The sequence below is a fragment of the Phocoena phocoena genome, chromosome 11 (assembly GCF_963924675.1).
Source record: "Phocoena phocoena chromosome 11, mPhoPho1.1, whole genome shotgun sequence".
Classification (NCBI taxonomy): Eukaryota; Metazoa; Chordata; class Mammalia; order Artiodactyla; family Phocoenidae; genus Phocoena; species Phocoena phocoena.
In genome coordinates, this window is record NC_089229.1 from 46,532,453 (window position 1) to 46,557,128 (window position 24,676).

The following is a 24,676-nucleotide window of genomic DNA, read 5'->3' on the forward strand; positions in this document are numbered from 1 at the left end:
AGAGAGACAAAGTCTTTCCCCTCATGGAGCTTACATTCAAGTGCATTCTAATGCTTCTGGTGGGTCTAATGTGTTAATAAATCCCCTCCTTTGGGAAGCTATGTAATTTTAAGAGAAACTCTAAAATATGTAGTGCCTTAGACATTACTCTAGGGAGGAGAGTTCCTGAAATAATAGGAGGTTGGTGGGAAAGATATTTGGGGACACCTATATATTTACATACCTTTCATATCACACCTCAAAGATATATATATTCCCAACATATATATATTCCCAACAAAAATGTACCATATGTTTTAAGAATTATTTATGTATATCAAGAGCAAATTGCACTTCTAACTGGCATATGCAAAAGCAATGTGCCACGCCCATTATTTTGATGAAACATTGTGAATTTATATTATGCCATTAGTGAGGCCCAAAATTATAGCATAAGCAAAAGGTAGAAAATATATTCACCAAAGTGTCTCTCCTTTGTAATCATTTTCCTCTGATGAAATAATGACATAACTCCTAAGCTTTAACTTTATCATGATTCAATATGAAAAAGAAACTATTTTCAGCACAAACAATTTTATGATGGCCAATCAGTCAACCAATCTATTTATTATGTACTTGCTATTATTAAATACATAAAGACAGGAAGAAATTAGGCAGATGACATTCTTTGAGGATTCCACTTAAAGATTTTCAGAACTGGAAAAGACCATTTTAAGTTTTTTTTGATCAAGCCATCATGAGGCAGTAAGGACCCCTAGGCTTAGTAAGATAGACAGAGCTGCCCAGGGTTGCCCAGCCAACCAATGGCCAAGTTTGAGGCAGAATCTAGGCTCCTGACTGCCATGTTTGTCCTCTGTCCACTAGCCAGACAACCTTTCTTTGGTTTTGCAGTATTATTTTTACCTTGTGAAGTTGTTTTCTTCAGAGCAGGGAGTGTGGCTTGTAGAGATTAAGACACAGGTCAAAATTTGGCCATAAGAGTGGTATGATATCCTGAGTTAAAGTCTCTTTCCCTTTCTTCCTAATTAGCCCCCATGGAAGTCTCAAATCTGAAGGTGACAAATGATGGCACTTTGACCTCTTTAAAAGTCAAGTGGCAAAGACCTGCTGGAAATGTGGATTTCTATAACATTACACTGTCTCACCAAGGGACCATCAAAGAATCCAGAATATTAGCACCCCAGATTACTGAAACTCAATTTAAAGACTTAGCCCCTGGACGACTTTATCAAGTCACCATCAGCTGTGTCTCTGGTGAATTGTCTGCTCATAAGATGGCAGTGGGCAGAACAGGTGAGTCTAAGGCTCCAGAAATTCCTTAGTTGGCTCAAATCACTCTCTGATCCACCTTAGAACAGGATAAGTTAGAAGGAAAATCCCTTTCCCAACCTGGGAAGTATGGTCTACATGACTCAGGGTGTCTATGGGCCAGGCCCCGCTATACAGAGTCAAGCGAGGGTTAATTGCATTCGTCTGATTATTTAAGCAAATGTATTTGGATTGATGCCCTGTGCTATTTCATGTCACACCACTTAAGGAGCATAAATGAATTAGCATTGATACTAATGAATAAACCATTTCTGATCAACTCTTATAATGAAGGCCAGTTAGCACTTACCCATGTTTCCCATAAATTATTTTATTTATGTCACCAAACATTTATCCAGTGCCTTCTTCCTGTACATTACCATATTATGAGCTTTGAGAGTTATTAAGACGGCAGAGTTCAGCACACCACACCCTTCAGCCAAATATGGCCTGTGACCTGTTTTTGTATAGCCCCAAACTAAGGGTGGTTTTTACATTTTTAAAGAGTTTTTTAAAAAAGAAAGAAAACGAAAGAAAAATATGATGCAGAGACCATATGTGGCCAAAGAAGCCTGAAATGTTTACTTTGCCGACCCTCGATTTTAAGGAAGTTACATTTTAATCACACAAATGTAGAATACACACACACACGCACACACACACACACACACACACGAAATAAAAATATTATATTTTAATAATGGTAATGATATTGATATTTCCATGGATCAGGCACTGACTAAACAGTTTACACCATTATTTCATTCAGTTCTCACCAAAACCACAAGAGAGGTCCTGATATTATCACCAGTTTATAGATAATTCGAAGAGGTCAAATAACATGTCCATAGTCATCCAGCCAATAAGTGGTGGGGTTTAAACCAGGCTGTCCTATTCCAGAGTCCATTGTCAGTGCTATTGGAGGTCCCAAGTAAGAGCCATATATATGGTCAGAAAGAAAAGAGAAACAAACTCTCTTTCAGAAGATCAGTAAAGACTTCTGGGAGGAAATGGCCTTTAACTGGTACTTTAAAAATATGAAGCTCTTGGCAAGTTGAGTGGGAAAAGAGGGAAGGGCATTTGAGGTGGAAGGAATAACACAAGCAAAGGCACCGAGGCGGAAGAGACCAGGAGACTTACAGGTCTACAGAACGCGAAACTGGAGGCCAGCATTCAAGAGTGGGGAGTGAGGGAGGGGGGCTGCAGGGAGTAGTCAGAGTGAAGACTGGCAGGATATGGGGTCTGATTTGGGAGGGCTACAAACACCACACCAAGGACTTGATGTTTTATTCTGTAGTTAATGGAGAAACCTTAAATGTTTTTGAGCAAAGAATAATAAGATCAGAGTTGTATTGCAAGGAGATTAATCTTTTCCGTTGGAAGAGAGGCATGTTTTGTGACCACAACATCCAGGGTCTCTTCCAAAAGATGCCACATCCATCACTGTCACCATCATTATAAGCAACATCAGTATTGTCTCTAGGGCTGGTATGCAATCAGAAAAACACAGTGTTTGTATCACTAGGTTATTAACACTGTTACAGAAGATCACATTACTGATATATTACTAAAATGATTTTAACATACATTTCTTGAGTGTCCAATGGCTCCAGAATGCTCATTTGCAATTCACAAACATCAGGAGGGGATAGAAATGGGGGTTTTGTTTTGTTTTTCAATATCTTTATTGGAGTATAATTGCTTTACAATGGTGTGTTAGTTTCTGCTGTATAACAAAGTGAACCAGCTATACATATACACATATACCCATATCTCCTCCCTCTTGCGTCTCCCTCCCACCCCTCTAGGTGGACACAAAGCAGAGCTGATCTCCCTGTGCTATGCGGCTGCTTCCCACTAGCTATCTAGTTTACATTTGGTAGTGTATATATGTCCATGCCACTCTCTCACTTCGTCCCAGCTTACCCTTCCCCCTTCTCGCGTGCTCAAGGCCGTTCGATAGAAATGTTTTGAATTGCAGCTATTAGGTCTCTTATCAGCTGTTGCCCATGAAAAGTGAATGAGCATCCTTACTTTTGGATTTTAGTATCTCCTTTTGACATCGTTTCACTGTTTAGTTCCAGAGGAAGTTGGGGACCTGGAGGCAAACAGCAATGGTTCTACAAGGTCCCTGGTGGTGAGCTGGTCGCCCCCTGCTGGAGACTGGGAGCAGTACCGTATCCTGCTCTTGAATGATTCTTCGGTGCTGCTCAACACCACCGTGGGAAAGGAGGAAACACACTACGTCATACGTGATGTGGGGCTTATACCGGGAAGACAGTATGAGGTCGAAGTCACTGTTGAGAGCGGAAATCTGAAGAATTCTAAGCGTTGCCATGGCAGGACAGGTAAGCAAATATCAAGGCGTTAATGACTGATGGAACCTTAATTCGGTCCTTCTTCCAAGTAACCCAGGTAACCGTCAATGTCATACCCCAGGGTTCCCTGTATTTGAGACATTATAGACTGACAAACTGAAATAGGTTGGTAATGTTTAATTTTGTCAAATTAGAGTATTAGAAATCACTTCCACTAGTAGGTTCATTGTTTTTTAAAAGAACGACCTTTCTAACACCAAAAGAACAGGAAGGAAACAATCTGAGAGAATCCTCCCCACAAAGTAGATAGTTGATAACATTTTGCTGGTGATCAGTGTTAGAGAACCACTGCCGTGACCCACTGTTGACTAATGGTGGGTTTTCAGGTACCAAGGAAGTGTTGTTAAAGTGGACAGGAATATATTCAGATTTTAGGGCAGAGGAGAGGGAGGCTACTGAAACATGGGTTTTAGTATTCTTGCTGTCACGATTATACTGTAATTCCTTGGGCAAGTCACAACCTCTCTGAGTCCATTTCCTCAACTTTCAAATAAGAGAGTTGACCTACTAAACTCAACATTTCTGTGAAAATCCCTGTGACATGGAATGCTCCATACTTGGAGTGAAATTCAAATATATTGTCTTTTAGTCTTGCCTGATAATAAGGAAATAACTACACTGATGCAATGTTCTTAGAAGAACGTCAAAGGAATGGACCAAGAAACGGCTTTAGCTTGCCCTCTGTGTCTTCCAGTTATCTCTTCATTTTCCAAATATTAATATCTGCTGGATGATGATCAAAGATAAATGGCCCAGTAAAGTATTTTCCAAGAGTATTCTTTTGAGTCCTTATTTCTGGTTATGTTACACGAACAAAGATTTTTTTGTGATTAGCCTTTTTTTTCTAAATGCTCAGAAGCATTCAGAAGAGAAATGCTCAACTAGAACACTCCTGTGGATGGAAGAGAAAATATCTCTAAAGAATACTGGAGTGTATCCAAGTTAATCAATGACCCGAATGTCCATTGCTTTTTCCCCAGTCCCCCTGGCCGTCCTTCAGCTTCGTGTCAAACATGCCAATGAAACCTCACTGGGTGTCATGTGGCAGACCCCTGCAGCAGAATGGGAGAAATACATCATTTCACTAATCGACAGAGACCTTTTACTCATCCACAAGTTGCTCCCCAAAGATGCCAAAGAATTCACTTTTACTGACCTGGTGCCTGGACGAAAATACATAGCTACAGTCAGCAGTATTAGTGGAGACCTAAAAAATTCATCTTCAACCAAAGGAAGAACAGGTAACATTTTCTATAAATTTTAGGCTTTAAAAGTATCCTGTCTGCTGAATTGTCTAACATCCAACTTATAAATGTTCATTAAAAGCCTGTTCTGTACTGGGCATTGTATACATTTTTTTTCCCATGTTTTCCATGTATTTGATCTCTGGGCTATAGTCTGGATAATTTCCTCAGCTTTTAGTTTTAGTTCATTAGTTCTATCTAATCTATCTTTCTTTAGTTCTATCTAATCTATTTTAAAATCCACCCACTGAGTTTTAAAATTTAATTGTTATGTTCTTCATTGTTAAACATATTCTTTGGTTCTCTTCCAAATATGTTTAGTATTCTGTTGCTCTTTCCATTCTCCTCCTTTATCGCTGTAAGCAAATTAATGATTTTTATTTTCATTCTGTCTGATCAGTATAATATCTGAAATATTCAGGAGTTCAGTGCTGTTGTTTACTGAGTTTTCTGCCTTTTGCTCATGGTGCTTACTTCCTTAAATGTTCGTGATGTTTTATTCTAAACCCATATACCTTGGGATTTTATTCTGTGGGAATTCTTTGGGGCCTTTCTTGAAGGTGGGTTTCAGAAAGAATTTTCTTTTCACTTGATTCTTTCAGGTGCACAGGATTTCTATCAACCCAGACCTATTTCAATCTCAATTGTCAACTTGAGGTTTTTTGATCACCCAGGGTTTTATGAATTTGGGTTGCAAACTCACTGAAGCTGTCCTGACATTATGAATTCTCAGTGGAAATTTTTTCTTCTCCACCTAGTATTAAGGAGGCTGCAGTATATGGGGAATAGAGAGGAAATATTTATTTCACTTACGCTTAGAATATAAAGTTTCAGGATCCAATATTATGCAGAGTCACCTATGAGGTTCCTCACCCTGGGAAAGTCCTATTCATAGCTCTTGCAAAGCTGTAAAATCAAAGCTTAAATTTATGTTTGAAAGATGCCCTCATGGTGACAGTCTGCTTCAGTGATCCAGTTACCTCTCTGTCACTTTCTTACAGGTCTCTGAGAATTCCTTACATTCTTGACAACTCATTCATGCATTTACATTTTTATGTTTTATCCAACATGTGCAGTTGCGTGTATTGGGGGGATTTTCATGGTCTGTGCCAGCAATGAAAGTCCAAGGCATTGTTTTAGACTTAAGATCATTTTCATTATTCCCACCACTCATATTGCTGTGTCATATGGTAAGTGAACGTTTAACTTTGTAAGAAACTACCAAGCTGCTTTCCAAAGTGGTTGTAAAATTTTACATTCCCACCAGCAATGTATGATATTTCCAGTTCCTCTGTATTCTCAGCAGCACTTGGTATTTTCAGTTTGTTTGGCTTTTTAAATTTGAGCCATTCTAATAAATGTGTAGAGGTATCTCATGTGATTTTAATTTGCCTTTTCTTAATGACTAATGGTTTCAAGCATTTTTTTCATATGCTTATTTACCATCCACTTATCTTTTTGTGGAAGAAGATATTTTCAAATGTTTTGCCCATTTTTTTAATAGGGTTCTTTGTTTCTTATCATTGAATTTTGAGAATTTTTATTCCAGAATAAGTCCTTTGTCAAAAATGTGTGTTGAAATGTTTTCTCTCAGTCTATGACTTGTCTTTTTATTTTATTGAAGTATAGTTGATTTACAGTATTATATTAGTTTCAGGTGTACAGCATTGTGATTCAGCATTTCTATGGAATATACTCCATTAAAAGTTATTATAAGATAATGGCTATAATTCCCTATGTTATACAATATATCCTTGTTGCTTACCTATTTTATATGTAGTAGTTTGTATCTCTTAATCCCATACCCCTAATTTACCTCTCCACCCTTTCCTTATCCCTTTGATAACCACTAGTTTGTCCTCTATATCTGTGAGTCTGTTTCTGTTTTGCACACACACTCATTTGTATTATTTTTTAGATTCCACATATAAGTGATATCATACAGTATTTGTCTTTCTCCATCTGACTTATTTCACTAAGCATAATATTCTCTAGGTACATCCACATTGCTGCAAATGGCAGAATTTCATTCTTTTACATGGCTGAGTAATATTCCATTGTGTATATATACCACATTTCTTTTTTTTTTGTTTGTTTTTTAACAATGGCATGCATTCATTAACAGTATTTTCAAAGGTAAATTGTCTTTTATTTTTTAAATAAATTTATTTATTTTACTTATTTATTTTTGGCTGCTTTGGGCCTTCATTGCTGCACCTGGGCTTTCTGTAGTTGCAGTGAGTGGGGGCTACTCTTCACTGCACTGCATGTGCTTCTCATTGTGGTGGCTTCTCTTGTTGTGGAGCACGGCTCTACGCGTGCGGGCTTCAGTAGTTGTGGCACATGGGCTCAGTAGTTGTGGCTTGTGGGCTCTAGAGTGCAGGCTCAGTAGTTGTGGTGCACGGGCTTAGTTGCTCTGTGGCTTCAGTAGTTGTGGCACATGGGCTCAGTAGTTGTGGCTTGTGGGCTCTGGAGTGCAGGCTCAGTAGTTGTGGTGCACGGGCTTAGTTGCTCTGTGGCATACGGGATCTTCCCCAACCAGGGATCGAACCTGTGTCCCCTGCATTGGCAGGCAGATTCTTAACCACTGCACCACCAGGGAAGTCCTTATACTACATTTTCTTTATCCATTCGTCTGTTGATGGGCACTTGGGCTGCTTCCATATCTTGGCTATTGTAAATAGTGCTGCTATGAATATTGGGGTCCATGTATCTTTTCAAATTAGTGTTTTCATTTTTTCCAGATGTATACCCAGGAGTGGAATTACTGGATCATATGGGAGTTCTATTTTTAGTTTTTGTTTTTGCGGTACGCGGGCCTCTCACCGTTGTGGCCTCTCCCGTTGCAGAGCACAGGCTCTGGATGTGCAGACTCAGCAGCCATGGCCCATGGGCCCAGCCGCTCCGCGGCATGTGGGATCTTCCCGGACCAGGGCACAAACCTGTGTCCCCTGCATCGGCAGGCAGACTCTCAACCACTGCGCCACCAGGGAAGCCCTATTTTTAGTTTTTTGAGGAACCTCCGTACTGTTTTCCATAGTGGCTGCACCAATTCACATTCCCACCAACAGTGCATGAGGGTTCACTTTTCTTCCCATCCTCCCGATATTTGTTATCTGTAGACTTTTTGATGATAGCCATTCTGACAGCTGTGAGGTGGTAGCTCATTGTGGTTTTGATTTGCATTTCTCTAATAACTAACAATGTTGAGAATCTTTTCATGTGCCTGTTAGCCCCCTGTATGTCTTCTTTGGAAAAAATTCAGGTATTCTGCCCATTTTTTGATTGGGTTGTTTGTTTTTTTATACTGAGTTATACGAGCTGTTTATATATTTTGGATATTAACCCCTTGTCAGTCATATCGTTTGCAAATATCTTTTCCCATTCTATAGGTTTGTTTTTTTGTCAGTGATTTCCCTCGCTGTGCAAAAGCTTTTAAGTTTAATTAGGTCTCATTTGTTTATTTTTGCTTTTATTTCTTTTGCATTAGGAGACAAATCCAAAAACAATATTGCTATGATTTATGTCAAAGAGTGTTCTGCCTATGTTCTCTTCTAGGAGCTTTATGATTTCCAGTCTTACATTTGGGTCTTTAATCAATTTTGAGTTCATTTTTGTATATGGTGTGAGGAAATGTTCTAATCTCATTGCTGTACATGTAGCTGTCCAGTTTTCCCAGCACCACTTGCTGAAAAGACTGTCTTTTCTCCAATGCATATTCTTGCCTCTTTTGCCATAGATTAAACAACCATAGGTGTGTGGGTTTATTTCCGGGCTCTCTATCCTGTTCCATTGATCTATGTGTCTGTTTTTGTGTCAGTATCATACTGTTTTGATTACTGTAGCTTTGTAGTATAATCTGAAGTCTGGGCATATGTTAGTTCCAGCTTTGTTCTTTTTTCTCAAGATTGCTTTGACAATTCACAGTCTTTTGTGATTCCATGTGAATTTTAGGATTATTTGTTCTAGTTCTGTGAAAAATGACATGGGTATTTTGATAAGGATTGCATTAAATCTATAGATTACTTTGGGTAGTATGACCATTTTAACAATATTAATTCTTCCAATCCAAGAGCATGGAATGTCTTTCCATTTCTTTGTATCGTCTTCAGTTTACTTCATCAATGTTTTTATAGTTTTCAGAGTTTATACTTCACCTCCTTGGTTAAGTTTATTCCTAGATATTTTATCCTTTTTGATTTGTGGTTATCATGGGATTCACATATGCTGACCTACAATTATATCTACTTGTTTTAAACTGGTAGTCATTTAAGTTCAAATACATTCTAAAAGACCTACATTTTTTACTCTCCTCCCCCACATTTTGTGGTTTTGATGCCATATTTTACATCTTCTGCTTATCCCTTAACTGTATAGTGCTATTATAGTTGTTTTTACAATTTTTTGTCTTTTAACATATGTACTGTCTTATTTAAGTAGTTGATCCTCCATCATTATTATATATTTGCCTTTCCTAGTGAGATTTTTCCCTTTCATTTAGATTCTTACTTCTTTTCTATTTAGAGAAGACCCTTCAACATTTCTTTTAGGGTAGATTTAGTATTGATGAACTCTTAGTTTTTACTTGTCTGAGAAGTTCTTTATCTCTACTTCTATTCTAAATGATAATCTTGCTGGGTGGAGTATCCTAGGTTGCAGGTTTTTCCCTTTCAGCACTTGAATATATCATGCCACTCCCTTCTGGCCTGGAATATTTCTGCAGAGAAATCAGCTGATAGCCTTATGGGGATTCCCCTGTATATGACTCTTTGTTTTTCTCTTGTTGCCTTTAGAATTCTCTCTTTAGCTTTTGCCACTTTAATTATGATATGTGGTGTGGCTGTACTTGGGTTTGTCTTGTTTGGGACCCCCTGCACTTCCTGAACCTGGATATCTGTTTCCTTCTTCAAGTTTGGGAAGTTTTCAGCCATAATTTCATCAAATACATTTTCAGTCCTCTTCTCTCTCTCTTCTCTGGGATCCCTATAATGCAAATGTTGGTACACTTAATGTTATCCCAGAGATCTCTTAAATTGCTTTCATTTTTTAAAATTTGTTTTTCTTTTTGCTACTCTGATTGGGTGATTTACATTATTCTATCTTCCAGATCACTTATGTACCACTTAGTCTGCTCTTCATTCCTTCTAGTACGTTTATTTTAGTTCAGCTATTGAGTTATTCATTTCTGATTGGATCTTTTTTATATCTTCTGGTTCCTTGTTAAAATGTTCACTGTTTAGATAAATTCTTTTCCCTAATTCAGTTAACATTTTTATTACCAATGTTTTTAATCCTTTACCTGGTAAATTGTTTATTTCTGTTTCATTATTTATTTTTTTAGGGGGTTTTGTTTGCTTTCTCAATTAAGAGTAGTTCCTCTGCTTTTTCATTTTGCTTAACTATCTCTGCCTTTATGAATTTAGGTGAAACAGTTACCTACTGTGGTCTTAAAGGGGTGTTCTTATGTGGGAGCCTCCCTGTACGGGCTGTGTTCGCCCAGTGTCTTTGGTGAGAGAGCTGGATTTGACATGAATGCAAGTTACATCTTTCTTCAGGGTGTTGTTTTAGGGTGATAGCTGGCAGCTGTCACCTTGGTAGAGGTTGGGCTGGAGGTGGAGGGGCTAGAGCTGGTGCCAGGTCTGAGGTGGGACTTCCTCTCTGTTCAGTGGCCATCATTGCCCTGTCAGGGGTGGGGTCTGATCCCAAGTTGCTGGGCAGAAACCCTGAGGATCAGGCTCGAGCTGACTTTGTTCACTTTAAGTGTGTGTTTTTCCCTCTCCCAGCACCAGGACCTTTACCCCAGAGGAGGGGAGTGCTGAAGCAAGTGGGGCCTGTGTGCAGACAGAGTTCCAATGCGCTGCCCGTGTAGGTGTCTATGGCTCCACTCAGATGCAGCCTCTGGTGCAGGTCCCCTTTGTCTCTCCCAGCTGATCACTACTGCCTGCATCCGCTGCCCCCACCCTGTTGCGGAAATGCTCTACAGGGCAAGTGGGACCCATGTGAGCTCTACATGTATCCGGAGGTTAGCTGTGGTGGAGTGGCCACCCCGTCAGAGATCTGGGTAGTCTGAGGCACTGCTTGAGTAAGCACCAAGTATAGACGTGCTGCCCCACCCAGCCTCCACTCCGGGGTGGAGCTGCTCCCTGTCACCTCTGGGTCCCACAGTCAAGTTTCTTCCCCAGCCGTGGCTGCCCCAGATCCAGCGCCACATTGTGGCATGAAGTGAGTGGGGTCAGAATGTTTGCTTGGCTTGGGCTGGTACGTGTGCCAGGTGCTCATGGGAAACTCGGCAGCCACTAGAGCAGACCTTTCTCTACTCTGCCTTGGGGGTTAGCCAGCATGTGTATGCCCCTCATCAGTGGAATCCAGACTTCCTCAGCTCTGCTCTTTGTCCCAGCAGTTCTCCAACCAGCTAAGGGGGCTTGTCTCCTCATGTAGGACACCAGGACTGAGATGCCCAAACTTGGTTTAACCTGCTCACTCCCCAGGTTGAGTGTCCACCAATGTATCTCCCTTGTCCTCTGAGTCCCCTCTGAGGGGCACAGGTCCTGACCCAATCGCTTCTGTTCCCTTCCTACCCTATTACGTGTGTATATTTCTTACAGTCTTGGTTGTACAAGAGTATTTTTGCCAGTTTCCAATTAGTTTTCAGTGATAATTACTCCACATGTAGATATATTTTTGGTGACAGGGAGGTGAGCTCCCTGTCCTCTTACTCCACCATCTTGATCTCCTCCCCTGGCTTGTCTTTTCATTAGTTTATTAGTATATCTTGCAGAATATAAGTTTTTAATTTTGATGTCAATTTACCAGTTTTTTCTTTCATGAATCATGCTTTTGGTGTCATACCTAAGAAACCTTTGTCTAACACAAGGTCACCAAAATTTTCCCCTAGAAGCTTCATAGTTTTAGGTTGTAAATTTAGGTGTATAATCAATTTGGAGTTAATTTTTGTATATGTGTGAGCTATGGGGGGAAGTTTATTTCTTTGCTTATGCATATCTAGTAATTCCAGTCCTATTTGTTGAAAAGACTCTCCTTTCTCCACTGAACTGCCCTTGCATCTCTATAAAAAAAAATCAATCGATTATATATGTGTTTGGTCTATTTCTGGACCTTCAAGTCTGTTCCATCAGTCTATGTGTCTACTTTTTTGCCAGTATCACACTGTCTTCATTACTGTAGCTTTCTAGAAGTTTTGAAATCAGATGATGTTAGTCCTCCAACTTTATTCTTCTTTTTCAAAACTGCTTTGGCATATTAATTCCTTTGCTTTCCATATGAAATTTAGAATTGGAATTGAATCTTTTGATCCATGTACAGTAATGTATTTTAATAAGTATGTTTGTACCTAAATCCACAAGTCAGTGATTTCTGAGAAGGGTTGTGCAAGGTTCCACTCCCTTTGATTATCATAATTCTGGGAAGAGGCACAAAGGAGATGTATGTTGATCAAGTGCCAACTTCAAGATCTGTGTAAAAGATTTGTCAATGGACAGGTTAAAAATCACAGTAGTTGTTAATTAGGTAAAGGGTACAGGCTCACAGGTGAGACAAATCAGGCTTTGGACGCCAGAATGACAATTTGTTAGCACTGTTGTATAGGCTAAGTTACTTACATTATGATCCTTGGTTTCCTCCTCTGTAAAGGGAATTAAAAAAAATCAACTCTATAGAGTTTTGAATGAGTAACCAATAATACAACATCTATAAAGCATAGAGTCCATAACTGGCACATAACAGGCAATCAGTTGTTATCATCTTCATTTTCATTATTAGTATTATATAATACTATAACATATAGCATTGTAGCATTTTCATGTGTAAGAATAGTCCTCTTGGGAATGTGCCAGTAAAGAATTACCAGTCTCCTAGACTACAATCTAATCATCAGGTTAAAGGGATTTCCCAATACCACCCCATAACAACCATTAGCTCCAGTAGATCATTTGGCTTTGAGTTCTCACGGGGTAGGGACAGATAAAATAACATTAAGTAAGCAATCTTCAAAAATAACAGCCTTTTATGTATCTGCCAATCCCCTACTCCTAATTTATCCCTCCCTCTCCTTCCCCTTTGGTAGCCATAAGTTTGCTTTCTATGTCTGTGAGTCTGTTTCTGTTGGTAAATAAGTTCGTTTGTGTTATTTTTTAGAATTCACATATAAGCGATATCATATAATAAAAAAATAGCAGCCTTTTATTATTTAAAATTTTTAAATCAAGACTACATAATAGGCGTGCATCATCTTATCCTTGGATCTGAAATAATTTTGATTTCCCATATAAGCAGCTTTTTCAGAATGGTAGAGTCTCTATAGGGGAATAGTTCTCCATATTTCACAGGAAATAAAGCTGAGTGTCTATATCAAAAAATATATATTTGTTTAGCATTTTCAAGACTGTCTCCATTTTTTACTCATTTTTGTTACACTTCCTTAGGGTGACGAAGTATCATCTGTTTTTTCTTCCCTGTCTACTCTGTTTTAGTGCCTGCCCAAGTGACCGGCTTGCATGTGGCCAACCAAGGGACAACAAGCAGTCTCTTCACTAACTGGACCCAAGCATCGGGAGACATAGACTTCTACCAAGTCTTACTGATCCATGAAAACGTGGTCATCAAAAATGAAAGCGTCTCCAGTGAGACCAGCAGATACAGCTTCCACTCCCTCAAATCGGGCAGCCTCTACTCCATGGTGGTAACCACAGTAAGCGGAGGAATCTCTTCCCGACAAGTGGTGGTGGAGGGAAGGACAGGTAAGAAGAGTGTCTGTGACCTACGGCGATCTGAGCACGTGGAACCTCCAGGGTATATCCTAGGTGTTTTAAAACATCCTAAAGACAGACCCAACTCTGATCTTCCTAAAAGCCAAGTTTCAATGCTATCCAGACAGTACATGTTGATCTCCCAGGAATGGAAATTGGATGATGGGAGAGAGTAGGAGAGAATGAATTCTAAATTTTCTAAAATCTCCAATACCTGTGTCAGAACTCCTAGAAAACCCTTTGCGATGACATGATAGACATCTGCTACCTAAGCTTATTCCTTCATCTAGCTGATTTTCTTTGAAATATTTATGTCCGATTAAGGTAAACAAGTCATGAACTTTTTAAAAAAAGTATCTTCCATTCTCTTTCATATTCTTGGTTTCAAGACACAGAAAAAAGAAATGATCTCCAACTTCTATGGTCAAAAGTTAAGCTAATAGGGCTTCCCTGGTGGCACAGTGGTTGAGAGTCCACCTGCCAATGCAGGGGACACGGGTTCGTGCCCTGGGCCGGGAAGATCCCCCATGCCGCGGAGCGGCTGGGCCCGTGAGCCATGGCCGCTGAGCCTGCGCGTCCGGAGCCTGTGCTCCACAACGGGAGAGGCCACAACAGTGAGAGGCCCGCGTACCACAAAACAAAAAAAAACAAAAACAAACAAAAAAAGTTAAGCTAATAAAATTACCCAATCCCATATATTTTCAAAAGCAACATTAAACAGTGCTTAATACTGTACGCCACCTAAACAATGTTCCTTGACCTTAAAGAGCTCATAGTCAAATAGGGCAGAGAGCTAAGTAATCAAATAAATGTCATGTGGTCATATGTGTCAGGCAGAGGTGCAGCACCGAAGGGAATACAATTTTCTACACAACACAAAGAAAGAACATAAACAAACAATATGAAATGTATGTTCCAGTTTCTTAGAAAGATATACAATTAAATAAATCCAATAGAAGCTTTAATAATTATTAGTGAATTCAGGTCAGTGACTTTGCCCATTTAATTTCATATGATTATGTTAAGTTGGATGTCAGTCTCCTCCCTCTATGTTTCCAATGCTCAAATTCTGAGTATCAGCGTCAGGTATCCATAGATATATCCTTTTCCAAAATCATGAATCTCACCTGCTTAATGAACCCAAGGACCATTAACTTCATTAATTCTCCCAAAAGAGCAACTAAGTCATTGAAAAGATATTTCATAGTCTAGGTAGAAATTCACTGATGTCTGCCCATTTCTGTCATTCTGTGGCAACTGATACTGTTGCCTGTGTTCTTCCTGATACCTTCCTTCTTCTCTTTTAATGGTTCTTGGCACCATCCATCAATGTAGCATAATTGGGGGTGAGGGACTGCAAAGCTTAGTTGGGGAATCAAGAGGCCTAGATTCTGGTCCTAGCTCTGCCATTCACTTATCTATCTAAGCCTTCATTTTCTCTTCCATCCCCAGTAAGTCACCCCAACACCGGGTATCAGAGTGGGGAAGGAGAAATAACAAGTTGAGGAGAGGAGTTGAAAAGGATCTTGCATCCATTTCCCAGAGACTTGCAGTTGTATTAGTCAGATTAGGCTGACTTATTTCCTGCTTATACAACTGTACAATGTGGGTGTTCCTGACTGGACAACTCTATTGGTTGGTTCTTCTCTAAGCAGTAATTAAGGGACCCAGGCTCCTACCATCTGTGGTTCTTCCTTCCTCTAGGTTCTCAGAGGTCTCTCTTTCTTCAGAGAATGGAGGTTATGGGGAGGCGGAAGACGACTAAAGCTGGAAGTAAACACATCACTTCCACCCACATTCCATTAACGGGAACACGGTTGTATGACTACACCTAACTGCAGGGGCGGCTGGGAAATACAGTCTAGCTGTGTGTCCAAGAGGAAAAGGAAATGGTTTTGTGAGCAAGTAGTCACATGCCGCCACACAGGTTAATTTCTATCTTAAAATACCACAAGGGCTGTCCAGCGTATGGTGCTATACTAAAATAGTTTGATATCTGAGATCACTTGATAAGTGGGACTTGTAATTATTTTTATACCTATATTTTAATGGCAACAGATGTATCAATATTTGACCATTATATAACAGAAGTATGCAAAAACGAGACAAGAAATTCTTTGAAGAATGATAATAAAGTCTTAAGGAGAGGACAAGATATGAATAAATATAAATATCAGTTATTTTATTCAAACACATTGAGTGCAGACATTATCATGAGAAAAGAGAAAAATGGGATATTACTATAGAAACACAATAACTAGAGATTTTGAAAGGTGCCTCAATTAGTAAATTCTGTACATGGTAGATTGTAAAAAAATTCAATGGCTAAAACCTAGATAATCATTACCATCTACTCAAATTACTGAAGTATTAGTCAAGGTTGAAATAATTCACTTATACTTCCACAGAGTTGAAACATATATATAAACCCTCCCAGCTTAGATAAGGTGGCAAAATATTTAAAATTGAAGATATCAGATGTGCTTAACAAATCTAATTCTAACCTGAGAAAATGCTCATTCTAAAGAAAAAAAATATCTTTTTTTAAACATGAATTTATATTTTTGGTGAAACTTTTAATAATTATATCTTTTCTAATAAAATGTTAATAGTTGCAAATATTCCCAGCAGTTTTGAAAAACAAGCATAGTTATTCTGAGAACAACCAAGAGACATACAGATGGTTAGATGGATGAAAGAAGGACAAGGGTAAAAAAAGGACAGAAGGCATCAATACATAAATAGTATGGCTAAAAGTTCAATGTTATATCTGGGAAATGTCCATATGCATGGAACAGCATTAGCAGAATTATTTAGTAGAGTGCTGTTTATAATTTTGGTGATGGATAAGTGCTTGTAAATGCACAGAAGACTTTGGGGATTAAACCGCAAAGTCAGAGCATATTAGATGAGAAGGATTCTCAGAGGTCATCTAGCCAAATCCCGTCCATTATATGTGATGTAGGGATATTGACAATTATATGAAAATATATAGCTGAAGTCAGTCGACCAATGATGAAAACAGTAGTGCAGTTCATATATACTATATATTTTATTCTTACATTCACTACTGACAGTACTATTTGTCATGCGTTTATTTCCAATACATGGAACAACTATTATTCAATACCATGATTATTAATTTGCAGACTGTACTTCTAGGCAGGGAACTCTTTACAGTCATCCACATCTTTTCCATTTTTGTATACTTGGAAAATAGTTGGTTCTTAGTAAATGCTTGTGACGCTAAACCCCCAACTGAGAGAAGCACATAATTATGGTGGACATCAGAAAGGCCATTATTGCCACAGCATGTCTTTCTGCCCTCAAGTCCGGTCTCCAGACTTATTGCTTCCAGGATAGGCGTTTAGGTTTATTTCTCACCACTAGAGGGCAGGAAATGCTTTGCGAAGGGAAATACAACCCCTTCACCTGTGTAAATCATTAGACTCCCCAGGAATAAATAAATTAATCACAAGAAGGTTGAAGCTATCCCAATGTCTAAGACTTTTAGAAAAGCTATCGCACTCTTCACCTTTCCCCTCAAAAACCTTTCCTTATTGATGGGTTTGATTCAAGCTCTTTCATTTAGATAGTTAATGTCTGTTCCCTTTCCTACATAGGGGACTTCCTGACACGTCCACATAAAAAAACCTCCACTTAAAATACTTTACAAACAACCACACCATAAAAATGCAGTAGCAGCATCCTTGTATTTAAGAGGCATCCAAAAGGCTTCCTTGGATTTTTGTCTTGGTTAATCTTATGATGTAAGAACTCTCAGCTTCCAGAAGCTACAGTGAAATCGTCACCCTTCCTTGACCTCATAGGTAATCAGATCTCCTGAGTCCACACTGTTTTTGCCCAGCGCAATAGATGACTCAGACTTTTGACTGTGCCTTTCTTTTTAAATTTTCTCCCCCTGTTAAATCCCAGTCCCTTCCAGTGTGAGTGGAGTAAGGGTGAACAACTCTGGTCGCAATGACTACCTCGGTATATCCTGGCTGCCTGCTCCTGGAGACGTGGATAACTACGTGGTGACACTCTCCCACGATGGCAGGGTGGTTCAGTCCCTCGTGACTGCCAAGTCTGTCAGCGAATGTTCCTTCAGCTCCCTCACCCCAGGTCGCCTCTACAATGTGACCATAACGACGAGGAGTGGCAAGTATGAAAATCACTCCTTCGGCCAAGAGCGGACAGGTGAGGATCTCAGGAGGTTCAGGCTCTATGAGAGCCAGCCGGCTATGTGGTTCAGGGCATCACAGATCTGCAGCAATTCTGTAATGAGGGGATTAAAGACCATTGAGATCACATTATTATGGCGACTTCATATTTTCACGCAAGAAGTTCCTTATGTGAGCAGATGTTACCTTTAAAGTAAGATGAACACCATTTTCGTGGCTAGAATTCATAGTATATTCAAATATAGTAACAGGTCTTTCTGTTTAGGGTTGCTAGACCCTGGCTCTATGGATGTTCACTAATTTAATCCTTATAAAGTCCTTACTGAGGTAGTTGTGGTTATTATTCCCATTTTACAGATTCTGATAAGAATCTGATAAAAGCCATTCACTCTCTTTCCAATGCACGTACCTGCCCTATCCCCAGCAAGTTCACGGACAATTTGGGGGTTACTACTTTCCTAAAGTCTACCCACGAAGCACTGGGTGAAAACCAAGGTTCAGGGTAACTTGTCCAACTGTTTAACTTGTTAAAGAGCCGGTGCACTTCAGATCCTGGATTTGAACCCAGTTCTGAATGACTCCAGAGCCTACAAAGCTCTCTGTCCTGAAATCCTTCCTGAAATGTCTGTTGGTCAAGACCACTGTTCATCCTTTTTCACACAAAGTGAAGATGTGAACCTTTATAATTCTGGGACTAAGAGCAAACTCTTAGCAAAGGCTTTGAAGGCCTGGTTGGTCTTCAATGTGCTGGAAAGAGCTAAGTTTAGACAACTACCGTTTTCCCAATATACTTATGCTTCCTGGGGTTTACATCTGAGATTTCTGCTTAAGGTGAGATTAATATTTTATCAAATCTTTCCTGCTGATCTATGGTTTGATATTTGCATTTTTAAATGTCAGTTTTTCCATGAGAATCTGGGACAACTGACAACATCCAATGCCCCAGCACAGGGTCTGGAGCCTAGTAGGCTCCAGAGTCATTCATTGAGTAATGAATGTTTGGTAAATGAATAATCAGAAATCACCTAGATCAGGTGTTTTCACCCAGTGCTTCGTGGGTAGACCTTAGGAAAGTAGTAACCCCCAAATTGTCCGTGAACTTGTTGGGGATAGGGCAGGTATGTGCATTTCTTTGGAAAGAGAGTGAATGGCTTTTATCAGATTCTCATAGCTTCTGTGACCTCAGAAAGTTAAGAACCACTGATTTACATTGTTACAGCATGCTAGCATTGAAAGTGTCCTTAGAATGATCTAACCCCGGGCTTCCCTGGTGGTGCAGTGGTTGGGAGTCCACCTGCCGATGCAGGGGACACGGGTTCGTGCCCCGGTCCGGGAGGATCCCACGTGCCGCGGAGCGGCTGGGCCCGTGAGCCATGGCCGCTGAGCCTGCGCGTCCGGAGCCTGTGCTCCGCAACGGGAGAGGCCACAACAGTGAGAGGCCCGCGTACCGCAAAAAAAAAACAATGATCTAATCCCATCTCATTTGAGTTAAAGTCCCAGAGAGAAACTGTGGCTTCTCCAAGGTCACACGGTTGAGCAGTAGCCAAGCCCTACCGCACTCCAGGGCTGTTTCCATTACGTCATGCTCTCCCTGAAAGCACTAGTCAGGGATATAAAGAGATAGTCCCTACCCTCAAATTATTACGTATTGTGCTGATAAGCGCAATACTGACTGAGATCTGATTTTTATTTACAAAGCAGCCTTATGTCAGTGTCTTCTGTTGATTAATTTGGAGCCTAAAAATTGCCAGAAATTAAAGGATATGTCATCCAACCACTAGCCCCTTGCTGCCCCTTGGTGTCAATTCATGAATGTTTCCTATTCACATGACCTTCATATTGCAAGGCCTTGTGCTAGGATTGATTTTAAATGCAAGAAAAGTGATCCTTTATTCAAAGCACCCTTTTGATGCTTTACCAACATGAACTTGAATTTGGCACGTGACTAATCAAGGCAAACCACTGCCCCTGACAAGTCAGTTTAACTGGAGAGTCGTGTCTGAGTTGTTGCCTTGTTTATTTTGGCCGATTGTCTCAATGCCTTCTACATTTCGGGTGAAAGTGTCAATATTTCTAATTCCGTATCACATCATCTCACCATACAGCAAGGCAAGTCCCACAAATTACCCGCAGTTCCACCTGGAGAGCCCCTTACTGACTTAGCATGGTATTCAGTCTGGTTTTTCTTCCTGCTTTGCCTTCAGTAAATTGCCTGGATCGTTGACCTTTCTTAGCCCACACTTACAGTGTCACTTCAGAATTTCTTCTGTACAAGTCTGTGATGACTAAATGCTAGCAACACTCTGATTGGTTCCAGATAAATATCTTGAAAAAAAGCACACCTGCCCTTGCTCCGTATCTATGGTGAGATATATTCCAGTACAAAAACCAGCACACATAAGCCAACAAAGGATAGTAATGCAACTTGTAGGTGTTAAGAAGTTTCATGAAAAATGTAGCTTAGATACCAAAATATTGAAATTTCTGGTCATTTCATGCTTTGGAAGAAAGTGGAAGAGAAAACTTGGACATAGGCGTGGCATGTGGTCAGAGCAGAAATCCCTTAACGTAAACCAGACACAGACAGAGGCTACCCAATCCAGAGAACATGCTAGTATTAAGATAGAGATTTAGGGCCCTGGATCTGATTGAGTTCATACTTCTTTTCAATGCTCCTTCTCATTAATATTTATAAAATCCAGTTATAGCCAAATAGTAATGAATCTGGGGGCTACTTTTGAATTAAAATACAGCCCCAAATGAAAAAATAGAATATCCTTAATATCATGCTCAAAATACAGAATTGCCTTATTTTACAGCGTTCCTGTTAACGAGCACTGATTGGTTGATCAATTGAGAAAAAACCCATGGGTACACAGATTTGTTTGTTCGTTTGTTTATATGTTTATGGGGAATGTCAGGTGTACAAAGTTGGATTAATCATAATTCTTGGTTCAGGATCCTGTGCATCAGTTGCCACTGCTATTTGTTTTTATGGCATTTAATTAAATTTAGACATTTAGTTAATAATTTTTAGTAATTTAATATGTACTTGAGAAACCACTACCCAAAATAAAAGCTAGGGACTTGATAATAATCTATATCAGATCATGTATTTCACACCTCACTGGTCCATCCCAAAGTTACCATCATCTTCACTCTTATTTTTCTCTCTTGCCTTCCATCCTGCAGTTTTATTATTTATGTAATCCTAAAATTATATTTCTAAAATTTTAGTTGTTTTAATACAAAAAAAGGTATTTTTTATGCAGTATGTAATCTTTGGGGACTAAGATTTTTCACTTAGTATTATCTTGATAAGATTCATCCATATTTTGTGTTTTGATATTAAGGGCGAAATCCATAGTTTTGTGTTTTGAGTTAAGAAAAATTGTGACTGCTGTATAGTATTTCACTGTGTTCATATACCATTTCATTCATCCAATTTCCTGTAGATGGGCATCCTCTCTCACACTTGGTTTTATCAAGTTTTTAAATTTGCCAGGCAAATGGATGTAAAATGGTATTGTGCCACGGCCCTGACTTGCATTTCCCTTGATCACCAATGATGTTGAACATCTTTTCACGTATTAGTTACCATATGTGTTTCCTCATCTTCCGTTTTTCTTTTGGATTGTGTATACTCTTCTTGGTAACTTAGTATCATATCTTGAGTCACCAAGGTATGCTAGAATTGTTAATATCATTGCCATCATTCATATTAATCATCAGTTATTATGTTTAATGCTCCATTTTGTACATGACACTTTGTGTAGGCTAACAACGGGATTAGAATTAATTCATCAGGTCTGTAAAAAGATCCATTTAATCAGTCCAAACTGATTTAACTGATAACAATCTTTCCCCTCCAGAAATTTGTGATCTGAAGGTCTAAGATTTTTCTTTTAAATGCACACAGTAAAAATCTACTCACTTTCCTTTATCATCCCGTGTTGTCATCTGTGATCAGTTGCTCCCTCAGAACCATTAAATCTCTAGCTGTTTTCTGTTCTCTTTTGCAGTGCCTGACAAGGTCCAGGGAGTCAGTATCAGCAACTCAGCCAGGAGCGACTATTTAAAGGTATCCTGGGTACATGCCACCGGAGACTTTGATCACTATGAAGTCACCATTAAAAACAAAAATAACTTCATTCAGACGAAAAGCATTCCTAAGTCTGAAAACGAGTGTATATTTGTTAAGCTAGTCCCTGGACGGTTGTACAGTGTCACTGTTACTACAAAAAGTGGACAATATGAAGCCAGTGAACAAGGGAATGGAAGAACAAGTAAGTGGAAAGATTGCAAAATTTGGTAGTTGGTTGGGACTTGAAGGTCATCGAGTAAATAATTTATCTGAACCTTGAATTTTCTCTGCTTACTGATCAGTAAATTACATTCCCGGTTAGTCTCAGTTGGAGCCAACATCGTTCAGCCAAGCCATGGCCTATAATTACAGAATATTTATTGGCAGATAAAAGCAAGCATAGTGGGGTAGCAGGAACACCAAATTTCTCATTTTTCTTCCCTGTCCTCCTGCATTGTGGCATTTAAAGTTCTAGATGTCTTGTTTTATCCTAGGATTGAGATCAAAACTCATTTTACAATTATATTCTACCAATACTTAGCATATAAGATTTATGCCAGAAAAAAAATTACAATTGTAATAGTTGCTTCCAATTTTTCTTGTTTAATTATGCATGAAGTAGCTGAAGTGGTTTATTCGGGAAAGGGAGATGTTTGCCAGGTCTGTGAATGTGATTCATAAATTATTGTGTAGTAACCTCTGATCAGTCACTTTCCTGAAATGTCTTCTCATAGTCCCGGAGGCTGTTAAGGACCTCACATTGCACAACAGGACCACTGAGGACCTTCAGGTGACATGGACACGAGCTGATGGGGACGTCGACCAGTATGAGATCCAACTGCTCTTCAATGATATGAAAGTATTTCCTCCTTTTCACCTTGTCAATACCGCAACTGAGTATCGATTCACCTCCCTCACACCAGGGCGCCAGTATAAAATTCTTGTCTTGACGATCAGTGGAGATGTACAGCAGTCAGCCTTCATTGAGGGCTTCACAGGTAATTGGAAATCTGGCTCTAGAACCTGACTAGATAGTGTGGTGTATTTAGCATGTTGGGTAGCCAGGCGTTTTGGTTGAGGATTTAAAGGGCTAAGGGGTTGGGGGGGTGGCAAGAAGGGAGAAGGTTATCTTGATAGTGACAATAATGTTGTCCGAGCTGGTTTAACAAAACTGAAGTATGATGTAGGGGGAGAAAGAAAAGCTTTCTGAAAAATAACATTGAATTGATATAAATAGCTGTTGCCTGTGAGGCTTACAGATTAAATGTAAATAACCTGATTGGTTGGTTGGATATTCCTTCTTTGGAACTCTATTAGGAGTGTTGCTATAATAGTTAACATTTATTAAGAGTTTACTGTGAACTAGACACACAGCAAAGTACTTTATATGTACATTTTGTTCAGTCCTAACAATTTCGTGGGCTGGTCGCTATTATTATCATTGCTGTTTTTCGGATAAGGAGACTGAAACTTACAGGGCTTAAGCAGTTTGCCTATAGTCCCACAACTAGTAGATAAGAAAACCAAGACTCGGACCAAGTCGATCTAGTTAGCGCTCACTATATAACTGGCATTCTTCATTTCCACTCACTGGCCTTGATGTCCCTCTAAACTTCCCCCATCAACTTCAGCTCAAGCAGAAAAGTCAGAGAAAAATGGTAGATTGATACCAATATTTTTCATACGTATTTTTTCAGTAGATGCCAAAAGGTAGGAAGCACGAAACTTTTAGTTGAAAATTTCCACAGTTCATTCTCTAAGTGATGGTTTTTAAATTTATTCTCTTTTTTTAGTTCCTAGTGTTGTCAAAAATATTCACGTTTCTCCCAACGGGGCGACAGATAGCCTGACGGTGAACTGGACTCCAGGTGGGGGGGACGTGGATTCCTACACGGTGTCAGCGTTCAGGCAGAATCAAAAGGTTGAGTCTCAGACCGTCCCCAAGCTTGTCTCTGAGCACACGTTCCACAGGCTGGAGGCTGGGGAGCAGTACCGGATCGTGATCGCCTCTGTCAGCGGGTCCCAGAAGAACCAAGTAGATGCGCTCGGGCGTACGGGTAAGCGCCCCCCTGGAGAAGGGCCAAATAGTTCTCCATGATGGGACGATGGATGGGCTTGGCCACTCACAACTGGAAAATACCCAAATTCAAAACCACTAAGTTCGCACAATTCAATGTGGTTCCGAGAGCCTTTCTCGTATTTCTTTTTTTGCATTTTTGTTTCTGAACAGAGTGATTCAAAAACAGATGAAAGGTAAGTAGAAACGAAATCATGTGAATAGATTTTTATACTTGCTAAGGGATATAAATAGTTGATTCTCTAACTCTGCGTGTTTCAAAATTTTACCCCTTTCTCAAAATTCTTTAAAGAAAAACACACCTATGCCATCTCCTTCATTTGTGATGAATTAATAATGTATCTGTTTATTTATATTAATATCACTATTCACATAGTACTTTCAAAACAAAAATAAGCTATCGGCACCACTATAAATGCCAGGCGTTTAAAATGATCTTTAACCATACTACAAGGTAGAGATCATTATCTTCAATTTATAGATGAGGAAAGTAAGGCTTAGAAAGTTTATAAAACATTATCAAGGACACATGTAATAAGACCTAGAGCTATAATTCAAATCTAGGTCTATCTGGCTCCAAGCGTCATGCTCTCTCTACTGTGATACAATATGTACTAGATGGCTTCCGTTCTCATG

The 24,676-nt window shown here is 39.5% G+C and overlaps 1 protein-coding gene across 1 annotated transcript in view; it reads left to right on the plus strand.

Annotated features, from left to right (window-relative positions):
• The window catches only part of PTPRB (protein tyrosine phosphatase receptor type B), a 113,352-nt gene that overhangs the window by 41,793 nt on the left and 46,883 nt on the right, over positions 1–24,676 (plus strand). The window contains exons 7-14 of the mRNA XM_065886747.1: positions 1,030–1,293; positions 3,387–3,656; positions 4,667–4,927; positions 13,420–13,686; positions 17,632–17,895; positions 21,902–22,165; positions 22,698–22,961; positions 23,757–24,020. Coding sequence (XP_065742819.1) covers positions 1,030–1,293; positions 3,387–3,656; positions 4,667–4,927; positions 13,420–13,686; positions 17,632–17,895; positions 21,902–22,165; positions 22,698–22,961; positions 23,757–24,020 — 2,118 coding nt within the window. The remainder of the gene's footprint in view (positions 1–1,029; positions 1,294–3,386; positions 3,657–4,666; positions 4,928–13,419; positions 13,687–17,631; positions 17,896–21,901; positions 22,166–22,697; positions 22,962–23,756; positions 24,021–24,676) is intronic.